Source organism: Doryrhamphus excisus, linkage group LG5 (genome assembly GCF_037039965.1).
Source record: "Doryrhamphus excisus strain RoL-2023G ecotype Guam linkage group LG5, RoL_Dexc_Guam_v1.1, whole genome shotgun sequence".
NCBI classification, from domain to species: Eukaryota; Metazoa; Chordata; class Actinopteri; order Syngnathiformes; family Syngnathidae; genus Doryrhamphus; species Doryrhamphus excisus.
The window spans coordinates 15,298,752-15,310,821 of record NC_136361.1 but is presented as its reverse complement, the minus strand read 5'-3'; the positions used below and the strand labels follow the sequence as shown (position 1 = coordinate 15,310,821).

The following is a 12,070-nucleotide window of genomic DNA, read 5'->3' as shown; positions in this document are numbered from 1 at the left end:
AACCTACAACACTAAAGGACCTACAGATTCTTCAAAGAATTCTAATGTTTCTAAAAGAACCTACAACACTAAAGGACCTACAGATTCTTCAAATAATTCTAAAGGACCTAAAGATTCTTCAAAGAATTTAAAAGGACCTACAGATTCTTCAAAGAATTCTAATGTTTCTAAAAGGACCTACAGCAAAATGGCTAGTCAAAAGTCCGCCATACGACCAAGTACTCTGCTGTTTTTAGTAACCCGTTTCAAAAGCACTAGCCAAAGATCCTGTACGAAGGTGTAAACGTACAGTCAGCTCGTGTCTTGGTTAGGTTGTAGTCGGCCCTCAGTGAGCGGATGGTCTTGACCACACTCATCACAAACTCCATGTTGCGGTCCACCTCATCATTGTTCCAGCAGAACTACCAAAAAAAAAAAACAAACAAACACTAAATCAAACTAAGGATCATGTAGAACCTCCTATAAATGTTACTACATCGTAGCGTTACCTCCTCGGTGCTGGGGTAGGACGTCACACAGATGCTGGGGGCGTCGTGTTGAGGCTGTCGTCGTGGTAACCTCTGGTAGAGCTCCTCGGTGACGAAGGGCATGATCGGGGAGAGGAGGCGCAGGCCGACCTCCAAGCAGGTGTAGAGGGTTTGTCTGCACACCAGAGCCTGTTTCTGGCTGCTGAGGTCATCTTCTGCTTTGCTGAACACGGGCTTCACACTCTCCTGTTGGGGGGGGGGGGGGGGCGGGCGGTACCAAAAGCAGCACAGTGAAGCCATGTTGTGATTAACCCTAAGATGCATAAGTGAGTCAAAAATGACCCGGTCAGGTTGTTTTCTTGAAATATCTTCGTAATGAATTTTTTTTTATAACTTCATATTCCAGGTATTCCTCAAAAAACATGTTTTTGATATCATGCCGTTCACATTTTTAACTTATCTTTCATACATTTTAAGAAATTTTTGTTTTTGTGTTACTACCCCAACCTTCCATTAGTGGGTCAAAAATGACCCGGTCAGGATGTTTTCTTGAAAAATGAAAAATTGTTATGATTTCATATTGCAGGTATTCCTCAAAAAAACATATTTTCGATATCATGTCATTCACATTTTTAACTTATGCAACACACAATGGATCCTCACATTTTCTATTGTTGTACGGGGTCATTTTCTTTTTCAAAGATGGAAAAAAGTGAAAAATTAAGATGTTTCTAACATGAAATCATTCTTGTGTAATCCTAAATATGTATAAAGTGATTATAAAGAAGTAATATAAAGTGATTATTCCTAACCAAAATGGCAAAATTGGCATAAAAACGCATTGATTCTAGTATGGGTCATTTTTGCCCCACTTATGGAAGAGTGTAGGGTCCAGTCCAGGGGTGGGCAAACTACGGCCCGGGGGCCACATCCGGCCCGCCAAGTGTTTGAATACGGCCCACCCAATCTTTCCAAAGTATTTCATTTAAACTCAACATACAGCCTGAGCCAACCTTTTGATGGTTTTATCAATTTCGTTTTTTGACATGGTCTGTTGTTTACAAAGTGCTCCTGAAAAAAGGGACACAAGCACATAATAATAATAATAATAATAATAATTATTATTATAATTATTATTAGAACTATTATGATTATTAGAATTATTATATTAATGCTAATTATTATATTAATTATATATATTATTGTTATATTTGCATATTTTACATAATAATAATATAATAATTATTTTAATTTTATTGTAATTATTATAATATTTTATTATTTTTAAAATATTTAAATATAAATATAAATATAAAATAATAAATAATAATAGCAGATTGCATGACAATTTTACAGATACAATAATACCAGGTGGACTGTTACGTGTAAAATATATAGTCTGCCCCCCCCGTAAATTTTGTCATATCAATGCGGCCCGCGAATCAAAAAGTTTGCCCACCCCTGGTCCAGTCTCTCGTGCATCTAAGGGTTAAAGGCTGATGAATGAGTCCAGTGTCTTACCAGGTAGACGTCACACAGTTCGTAGAGCCAGAAGTTGTAGATGGCCGTGGTGATGGCGGGGAAGTCGTACGCTTTGAAGCCGGCATCACAGAGAGCAACGGCGGCGCTCAGCCTGGACAGAATCCATCTGTCGGTAACGCTCTCCTCGCCACACAACTGAGGCGAGAACACAACCAGGCAAAAAAAGATTATAAACAAAAACTCAAATCCTGCATCTTCACCAATCTTTTTAGTGGATGTTCCTTTCTCTCACCTGGGCTTTCTCCAAGGGAACAAAGTTGTCTCCAAGGGTCTTCATTGCAAACTTGACGGCATTCCACAGCTTGTTGCAGAAATGACGGTAGCCCAGGATACGATTGACATCTAGGTTGATGTCCCTGCCTGGAAAAAAAAGACACATACGTCTACATTGGCACTTTAACCCTTTATTATTTATTATCACCTTCATTTAAAAAACAAAAAATCATAAAATTTTCAAGGAGTTGGTGATATGTCCATTAGAGTGGACAACGTGCATTTGAACGACTGATGAAATATAGTTGTAAACAATAAACAAAACAATATTGTAAACAGCATAAAACATGTTTTTGTTTCTACTACTACTTTTGTAGGCTTTGGTAGCATGCTCTGCACCTGACCTCTACAAACTATATGGACAATGGTCATTACTCTTATATGAGGACTAAAATCCATAAAATATTGTTATACTAAAAATTCAATTGATTTGCAGCCCAAAAAGTTACTGCAAATTAAGTATTTTCAAAAACAACTAAATTGAAGCAATACTATAAATTGTAGTCAAAATATATCTCCGATGCACAATGTCCAATTTAGTGGACACATGATCAATCACAATTTCCTCCAATCACAAAATCAATACTTTGATATTTTAACAATTATATTACTTCTTAGTTGTTGTTTGATATCCCAATAGTTTTTCTCCTAGAATAAAAGGAATGGACAGATATTCTTCCCCTTCCCTGCATGGCACATCTGCACTTTTTTTGGCCATCTTGGTTTTGGAACCTTTTTTTTGGCACTTACCAAAGTTGACCAATGAGTGGCAGTGTATGGCATGACACACTAGTGTCCACTGTAGTGACATTAAGACTCATTCATATAGAAAACAGCTTTTGAATAGCAGTCCATTGTAGTGACCATTGTCCCTGAAAGGGTTAAGGTTTGTCACATTTAAATGTTTCAGATCAAACAAATTTAAATACGATTTAATGACAACACAACAGAACACAAAATGCTGTTTTTATACTATGTGTGATTAAAGTGCATGTACGTACAGACACAGTAGAGTAGTATTTGACTCTGTTCCCTAGGTGTCAGTAACGATACATTGATGAGACAATAGCCACCAGGAAGTTCATGTTAATGCAAACGTGTGAGTCTCATATCTTATGTAAGTCTAAGATGGCTTATTATTGTCTATGATATTGGGTACTAGAAGTGTAAAGGGTTGTTTCATGCCTAGAGAGCTGTGTGGTAAAAAAAACCCCAGACAAGATCAAACATTAAAATTGCAATGAACAAGGCAACTTGTCAACTTTGACCTCAGGGTTTAAATGAACAAATGCGGTTGATTGCCAGGAAAGGTTAACCTGCCGAGCAGTCCGACTTTGACGAGATCAATGACTAAAAGCTAATATAGAAAAATAAAGCTAGATGGAGAATATTCAAATCCTTTTGTGTTGCAGACAAAGGAAGCACCATATGGATGATGAGTTCACCTTGGCTTGTGTAGGCGCACAGAGCGAATCGTAGAGCATCTGTGCCGCATTCCGGGATGCCGTTCGGATAGTCCGACTTCTGGCCCTGCTTCGCTCGCTCCACCTCCACCGGGTCCAAGTTGCTACTCGTCAGCTGTGCATGCAGACCCTGTAGGGAATAAGGAATGAGGCGGTGTAGCTGGTAAACACAACAATAACAACTCCATATATGCATTATTGTATTATTCAGACACACACAACTGGCGCTTCGGTGCCCTCTGGTGGACCACACTGTCACAATGTGTGTGTGCTTGCAGCGAGTAAAATTAATAATGGATGGCTTCAATAAAAGCTTGTTGGCTGCGGAATAAAGCTTACATAAGACTGTGTTCCTCAGGGGGGCAAAGACCATGTGGGAAGATGTGTGTGCATGGAGAGGATACATCAAGGAGCCATTAGGCTTTACCTCCAGGGATATTCCAGTAATGACATCAAGAGGGTCAATGACGTTGCCTAAAGATTTGCTCATCTTCCTTCCGTGGGCATCCCTCACCACGGCGTGCAGATAAACCTGCCAACAATGAAAACACGGGGGGGTTGTGCCCAATTACACCTAACAAGAGTCCACCACTGTTGTGTCGCGTCACCGTGACGGATCTCTACCTCTTTAAAGGGCAGCTTCCCGGTCAGTTTGAGACCCATCATCACCATACGAGCCACCCAAAAGAACAGGATGTCGTGACCCGTCTCCAGCAAGGTGCCGGGGTAGAACACGTTCAGGTCCTGGGTCTGTGAAAAGAGGAAATGAAATGTGCAAATGCAGAGGACAAAAACGATCCAGGTGACATTTACACTTGTTTTTGTGTGTACCTCATTAGGCCAACCAAAGATGGAGAAGGGGAAAATGCCAGATGAGAACCAGGTGTCCAAAACATCCTCATCTACAACACAAATACCAGTAGTGAAGAAATATGAAGGCGGGGGGTTTAACCTTACACTGGAACCTCAGAAAAAAAAAAAGTCAAATGCCCTTGAGGTTGCTCAACATGATTATGAAGAAAAATATACCTCCAAAGCCGTACAAAGCTTTGCACTTTGTGATCATGAGATCTCACAAGAACTAAGTTGAACAAGCATATCAGGTTTAACCCGTGTTCTGATTCTTCTTTGGCTTTTCAGCAATAAAAAAAGAAGCAACCACATAGCGAGGGTTGCTAAGTAACGACGTTATTAAGTTATGTTATGACTCCCAACTTGGGTAGTTTTATCGTTTTACTGTGTTTAACTCCTTGTACACTTGAGGGACAAGTAAGAATGTTAACAAGTGAGACGTTAGAAACGAACAATTAAAAACACAAAGGTGTCACCTAAGTTTTGCTAGCTTGCTAGGTAGCTAGCTGCTTGCTAGCTAGCTGCTTGCTAGCTAGCTGCTAGATAGATAGCTGCTTGCTAGCTAGCTGCTAGATAGATAGCTGCTTGCTAGCTAGTTGCTAGATAGATAGCTAGCTGCTAGCTAGCTGCTAGATAGATAGCTAGATAGCTAGCTGCTCGCTAGCTAGCTAGATATTCTTTATTGTCATTGCACAATAACACAGCAGTGAAATTGCCAACGAAATGTCATTGCCTGGCTCCCGTATAATAATAAATAATAATGTGGAGAATAAATAGATGACATCAAATATGAACAATGTGCAGCGTAAACAGTAAATTGTACAAATAATTTAGAATAAATAATAATAATTAACGGTTGTTAACTCGTGAAATTATTGAATGACAGTTAAGAATGATGAATGGTTACTTTGGCCACATTATGCCGGGAGCCCTAATAAGGGTTTGAGAGGTTGTCCAGGACTTCCTGGTCGAGGAGAGAAAAAAAAATTTAATGTTGTGACAGGTCCTGACAAAACGGCCCAAAATCAACCCCTCAGGAAAGACTATTGGGTCCTGCCTTAAGGCCTAATGAGGGTTTGGAAGGTTTTCCTGCAATTTCTGGTGTTAGAAAAAAAACGGATTTTTCCACATGTCCTGACAAAACAGGCATCACATGAGAAAAGTGCCATTTAAGGCTATTTAGGTGTTCTGCAAGGCGCCCTAATGAGCTTTCCTGGACCCATCGGTTTACATATGAAATACAACTCACATGATGGGAGACAGTTTGACATTTTCTTTCCATTTTGTTTCTCCAAAGCGTTGATTATGGTGAGGAAACTGCTGCATGACAGTTACCTTGTCTGAGTGCAACTTTGTCAGGAGTCACGTTGAAGCGCTTTGCAGCCTTCTGCCTGGCGTCGTCCTCTGATCTGCCGCTCACCCAGTAATGACCATCCACGTCCTGGAGGAGAGTGGTGGGGTGAATCAGCAAATACACCATGAAGGAGACATACGTGTATAAATAAAATGAGAATAATGACCATGATGCTGAAACTCAAGATTAAAATTTGTTTATTTTACCTCTCCTGGTTTCACAGAGGGATCGTTGATGGTGATGAAGTATGCAGGGATGCGGTGACCCCACCACAGCTGCCGGGAGATGCACCAGTCCCTGGGAACAAGAAGGGGGGAGAAGTTCGTGTTGAATCAACACGACGGGCAAGAGGAGTCTTAGAGCTAAAAATTGATCTTCAGCCTTGGTGATTCGATGGCTTTGTTTATGTAGTCTGAGACATTCAAGGACGCAGACCACCACAATGTAGCTCACTGGATAACCTAATATTTATAACATTATATAGGGTTGTATATGATTCCAAAAAACAAAAAGGTTGCTTGTTGTTAAATCAATGGGAGACAATTTGAGGAAAGAAATACCACGTTGGATCATATTTAGGTGTCAAGTACTGTGACAAACGCACTCAACTGGAACTACATAAAAACCCGACCTCACAGCTACGGAGATAACAGTACATGCCTTATATTGTCCATCCAATTGAACCATGTCTTAAGGTGGTGCTCGGGGATGATTTTGAGGCGTCCCTCTCTGACGGCGTCGGCGGCTTGCTTGCCCATGTCTGCACAGCTGACATACCACTGTGGCTTTAACAGGGGCTCCACTATGTCCTTTGAACGACTGCGCACAAAACACACAGCGGGGTGTTAACAATATATGATGAGAGCACAAAGGAGCCACGCTCCGCATCACCTCGAGGCTCACCTGCAGACGGGCACCACCATGGGGTTGTCTTTGATCTCCTTGAAAAGCCCCCTCTCCTTGAGTGCCTCGAGAACGACCTTCCTGGCCTCGAAACGTTTCATACCCTTGGGAGAGCCGGGGAGGGGGGAAAAGGACATAAAAAGTGCCACTTTTAAGTGTCACAGAGGGAATGCTCACACTGCAGGTGGTGGTGGAGCCATTAATGAAATGCTAGCGTACCAGGAAGGGAGGAGGTACGTTAATGAGCGAGCCATTCTCGTCCAAGATATTCACGAAGGGCAGACTGTGTCTCACTCCGACCTCGTAATCATTGTGGTCGTGAGCCGGGGTGATTTTGACAGCGCCTGAATGGAAAAGGGTGACACAAAGGGAGATAAGAACATTAAAAGACGACATTATGAAGGAAGGCTTAATTAGTCATTTTCAGGGGAACCCAAAAAGCCTCAGAACTCTATACTTTCTATCAACTCTGTATAAGCTCAAAGCGTATTAAACTCATTAAATTTTGGTGAGGATCTGAATAGAGGTGCAGGTGCATTAGTGCCTCCTCTTACCTGTCCCAAAGCTCATGTCCACAAAGTCGTCAAAAACAACCGGCATTCTGCGGTCACAGAAGGGGTGTAGCACCATTTTCCCCTTCAGATGCTGATATCTCGAGTCTTGGGGATGAACGGCCACAGCTGTGTCCCCCAGCATGGTCTCAATACGAGTGGTCGCCACAATCACCTCCTCGTCTAGCAAGGAGTAAAGAAGGTACTCGTGAGAACAAAAGGATCAATTCAGCGGCATGTTTTGTTTATGTTTTGTACCTGAGCCGTCCACCTTGTAGGCAAAGGACACTAGCACGCCAAACTCCACTTTGTCTTTGTAGCCAGGGACCGGGAGCAATGTTCTGCCCGTCAGCTCTTTTTTGTCCACCTGATAAACAAGGAGCACATTTAACACCAAGACAGCAGACACTTGCACCTATCAGAACTGGCTCATCTAGACATGGATAAAGTACAGTATATTATTGTATTAATGTTATAATAAAGACCAATAAAATATACAGTATAATACCTCTGATGACAGCTTCGTGTGTGGAAAAAGGGGATGGTAGACTTTCCATTTTGTGCACTTTAAATGTGATCATTGGTAATGGTACTTAATTGGTAATGATCAGACAGCCTGTCAATTAAAATGAGCCCTAATGCTTTGAATGTCAGCTAATGAATCATTGTTGCCGTATACAGAGGAGATTTGGGAACATGTAACACGCCGAGTACAACTGCTGTATCAAAAATATTTACTATTTTAATTGCTGTTTGTGTTATACCAAGTCAATTTTGTGGTGTACCAGTCGTAGTCCTGTATGGAGTGTTGAAATTGGCTCCAAAAAAGTTAAAGTGCACTCCTCTAAATATGAACCAGACATGCTTTTCCACTTGCCTCAATATCAGAGATGGCAGAGTTGAGGGAGCAGGACCAGTTGACCAGCCTGTTGCTCCTGTAAATCACGCCCTCATCATGCATGCGGATAAAAGCTTCTTGCACTGCATAGGATAGTTTCTGGAAAAGTTGATAAAAACGGGTTGAGAATGATTTTTTTTTTTGTAGCACTGGTGAAAGACTGCTGAGACATACATTGTCCATTGTGAAGCATGCCCGGTCCCAGTCCAGAGAGGAGCCCAGCTTCTTCAGCTGGTGGTAGATGCGGTCTCCCTTTCTGAAAATGTAAACAGTGGAAATAAATATAAGTTTCTCCATGTTCACATCTCCGCCATTCTCCACTCACTCGTTCTTCCATTTCCACACTTCCTGGATGAAATTGTCCCTGCCCAGGTCGTGGCGGCTCATGCCCCTGTCCCTCATCAGCTTCTTCTCCACCACCACCTGGGTGGCGATGCCAGCATGATCGCAGCCCGGGTTCCATAGGGTGGTCTCGCCTCGCATCCTGTGCCTGGATACACACAAGAAGCGAATTAACATCATCATCATCAGAAAACAAGAAGCATTGTACTGTAACCATAGTTACCATCTGGTTAGACAATCCTGGATGGCATTAGTGAGCGCGTGACCCAAGTGAAGTGATCCGGTCACATTGGGTGGGGGAATACACATCATGAAGACGCCATTGGGGTTTGGATCACTAATGCTTTTCCTCTGTTGGATGCAACAAAAAAATAGAACAGCAGGAAATGTAAAAATATCTGAAGTGTTAATACAAAAAAAAAATTATTTTCTTCTAACTACTAACAATTTAAAAACTAAACATTTTATTTAAAAGCATTAACTACATCAATAGGTTTTGATGAGCAACTGAGTTTAAATGTGCCCATCAGTTACCTCTAATGTACTCATGTGAGCTAATAGCTTACATAAACTGACGTAATTGCAGTATATCTACACCTGCCGATGAATTGAGACAGTGTTTATTAAAATGGAGACCAATATTCAAAAATATTCATCAGTACCCCATATTCGGGCTTGAAAAATCCCTGCTTCTCCCACCACGGATACCAGGCAGCCTCGACATACTGTGGGCTGTACGAGTCAGGGAGGACACTGACGACATCTGACAGGAGAAGAAAACAGGTTGACATATTCACCTGAGGCTACATGGGGTGTGGTATGTTATTGACATTCTTTGTGACATATGGCATAATGCTCCTCCTCACCAATGGGGGACAAACATATGAATATACAGTATCACCAAGACATTAACCTGTACTAATGTATACTATATATATATAACTGTATAATGTGAGAAAATCCTATTGCCTGTCTGAGAAAAGTGTATGGTTAGGGGTTTTACAACCTAAAACATATATAATAATAAAACTTTTTTCACTTATTGCTGCTATTTTGGGAATCTATCCACCACGATAAACAAGGGGAACACTGTGAGTTTAAGGTGTACCTTTTTTCTCCCCACCGGGAGTAGGAATGTTGTATGTTATGATGCCCAACTCCTTCTTCTCAGGTTTGGCCTTTTTCTAAAAAAAAAAAAAGTGGATGCAAAAAGCAGAACACATCACTAATTATCTAAAGGTATAGTTTGAATCAACTAAAACCAAACTACCTCTGTGGCTGGCTGTGTCTTCTTCTTGGCCTCCATTTCTTTCTTCTGTTGAAACTTCTCCAGCTTTTCTCTCTTCTTTGCTTCTTTCTTCAACTGGGCTTCTGTCTTTGGTGGGCCTGAAAGCGGGAATATAATCTAAATGCTGTCCAAAAACTAAGGAAATGTTCTCAAAACTATGTACAGACCATTAGGTGCATCTGTAGCAGCGTCAGCAGCAGAAGAAGCTGGAGGGCTGGATCCGAGTTCAGTGTTTGCCTTGGCCGTCACTGGTACCATCTTCTCACACAGTGTGACCTTCCCCAGGACCTTCAGGAAGTGTGGCTGGTTGATGCAGGTTGTGAACCATCTGGTAAGATTGGTCAAGACCTTCCTGTCGGATGGCTCCAACACCTGGAAATATGGACAACAAGTGTGCTGCAACAAAATTCAGTGAAAGCGGCAAGCAGGATGAGATGAGATCCTTACATATTTGAAGGGTAGAAGAAGAGCTGTAGCTACAGCCATATCAGCCAGGGTAATGCTCTCTCCCACAAGGTATGTTCTTGGCTCCATCGTCTTATCAAGAACTTTCAGGACACGTAACAGTTCTGCACGGGAACTCTGCTGGAGCTGACATGCATAACACGTCAATAACCTCGTAAAAAAACAAAAACAAAACAGCAGGCTGGAAGATTCCCTTACCTTTTTATCCATCCCCATTACTCCCATGAGCGGGAAGACAACAGCGCATGACACTGGAATAAGCTCATTGTCTGCGAAGCTGAGCCACTGCCACACCTGACTTTGCTGCTTGGCATCCATTCCGGCTCTCTTAGCCTGGTGAGCAAGGTACCAGGCCACAGCATTGGCCCCACTCACCACTGTGTCACCTTCACCCAGGCTCAGCACCAGAGTTGGCCGGGAGCGGGCATTGAGGCTGGCGGGAGGATCCTCTGCGATGGTCTTGATGCAAGACGACGGGGACTGCGCGGCAGCTAGGAGAGCCAGAAGACTCCTGAAGTCATCAGGATGAGGGGACACATATAAAGTGGCCATCCCTAATGGAGAAATAAACATAACTCCATGTTGAATCATGCTTTCATGAATGTAAATAAAGCAGAGATTTTCAACTGTTCCGGTATAGGACATCTCGTTATGTACTGTAATGTCAACATCAAGCTAAGTCCTCCCAAAAATGTCTCACATGGTCATAAATAGGGCTGCATGGCGGTCAAGTGGTTAGCGTGCAGACCTCACAGCTAGGAGACCAGGGTTCAATTCCTCCCTCGGCCATCTCTGTGTGGAGTTTGCATGTTCTCCACATGCATGTGTGGGTTTTCTCCGGGTACTCCGGTTTCCTCCCACATTCCAAAAACATGCTAGGTTAATTGGTGGCTCCAAATTGTCCATAGGTATGAATGAGAGTGTGAATGGTTGTTTGTCTATATGTGCCCTGTGATTGGCTGGCGACCAGTCCAGGGTGTACCCCGCCTCTCGCCCGAAGACAGCTGGGATAGGCTCCAGCACCCCCGTGAGGAAAAAGCGGTAGAAAATGAATGAATGAATGGTCATAAATAAAGCCAAGTACAGCAAAAGCACGATGTTATCACCAGTCAAAGATCCTCTATAGACTTTTCTATAAAGATACTTAGTGTTCACCTTTCAGTCAGCATACCAAATAATCATCTCTAACTTGACCAAACGATTTGAACCGTTCCAAGTGTGAACTCACCTTATGTGATAGGAACACTTCAATCGCAGCCACATTCAGGAAATAAAATGTATCCATTGTTAGCTTTAAACAGACTACCAATGCATTCCCTTCATTACCAACAATGCAACTGACACTAGCAGCAAATGTGAAACTGTACAGAGTAGACACCAGCTAGCTTGATTGCTGCCACCTGTCAAAAGCTGACTAAAGCCGAAGCTAAAGTTAACTATGGTTTAAAAAGTCAGACATAAGTGTTTGCAAAGCCAAACTCTCGCGTGTTGTCATTCTTTTAAAGTCGACCTCCCTTCTAATGGCGTTTTAAAGTGTGCATATGTTGCTCTTACCTTTGAAAGTAACAAGAAAAGACGTCAGCCAGTCCGGGAAGAACGACGCCGCATGAGCACGGAATGCTGCCTGATGCAATGAGACAATGCTTCCGGGTTTGAATTTGTCGTTTCCGGT

The 12,070-nt window shown here is 42.2% G+C and overlaps 1 protein-coding gene across 1 annotated transcript in view; it reads right to left on the bottom strand.

Annotated features, from left to right (window-relative positions):
• The window catches only part of vars1 (valyl-tRNA synthetase 1), a 14,027-nt gene extending 1,957 nt beyond the window's left edge, over positions 1 to 12,070 (bottom strand). Inside the window, exons 1-26 of the mRNA XM_058053326.2 lie at positions 11,953 to 12,070; positions 10,597 to 10,952; positions 10,381 to 10,524; positions 10,101 to 10,305; positions 9,916 to 10,031; positions 9,754 to 9,829; positions 9,308 to 9,408; positions 8,869 to 8,996; positions 8,629 to 8,793; positions 8,478 to 8,559; positions 8,283 to 8,402; positions 7,664 to 7,772; positions 7,409 to 7,588; positions 7,074 to 7,198; positions 6,855 to 6,958; positions 6,612 to 6,770; positions 6,158 to 6,248; positions 5,933 to 6,038; positions 4,577 to 4,647; positions 4,370 to 4,495; positions 4,173 to 4,277; positions 3,728 to 3,875; positions 2,242 to 2,369; positions 1,989 to 2,144; positions 489 to 713; positions 290 to 401 (exon numbers count right to left, since the gene is read on the bottom strand). Coding sequence (XP_057909309.2) covers positions 290 to 401; positions 489 to 713; positions 1,989 to 2,144; positions 2,242 to 2,369; positions 3,728 to 3,875; positions 4,173 to 4,277; positions 4,370 to 4,495; positions 4,577 to 4,647; positions 5,933 to 6,038; positions 6,158 to 6,248; positions 6,612 to 6,770; positions 6,855 to 6,958; positions 7,074 to 7,198; positions 7,409 to 7,588; positions 7,664 to 7,772; positions 8,283 to 8,402; positions 8,478 to 8,559; positions 8,629 to 8,793; positions 8,869 to 8,996; positions 9,308 to 9,408; positions 9,754 to 9,829; positions 9,916 to 10,031; positions 10,101 to 10,305; positions 10,381 to 10,524; positions 10,597 to 10,950 — 3,436 coding nt within the window. The 5' untranslated portion in view covers positions 10,951 to 10,952; positions 11,953 to 12,070. The remainder of the gene's footprint in view (positions 1 to 289; positions 402 to 488; positions 714 to 1,988; positions 2,145 to 2,241; positions 2,370 to 3,727; positions 3,876 to 4,172; positions 4,278 to 4,369; positions 4,496 to 4,576; positions 4,648 to 5,932; positions 6,039 to 6,157; positions 6,249 to 6,611; positions 6,771 to 6,854; positions 6,959 to 7,073; positions 7,199 to 7,408; positions 7,589 to 7,663; positions 7,773 to 8,282; positions 8,403 to 8,477; positions 8,560 to 8,628; positions 8,794 to 8,868; positions 8,997 to 9,307; positions 9,409 to 9,753; positions 9,830 to 9,915; positions 10,032 to 10,100; positions 10,306 to 10,380; positions 10,525 to 10,596; positions 10,953 to 11,952) is intronic.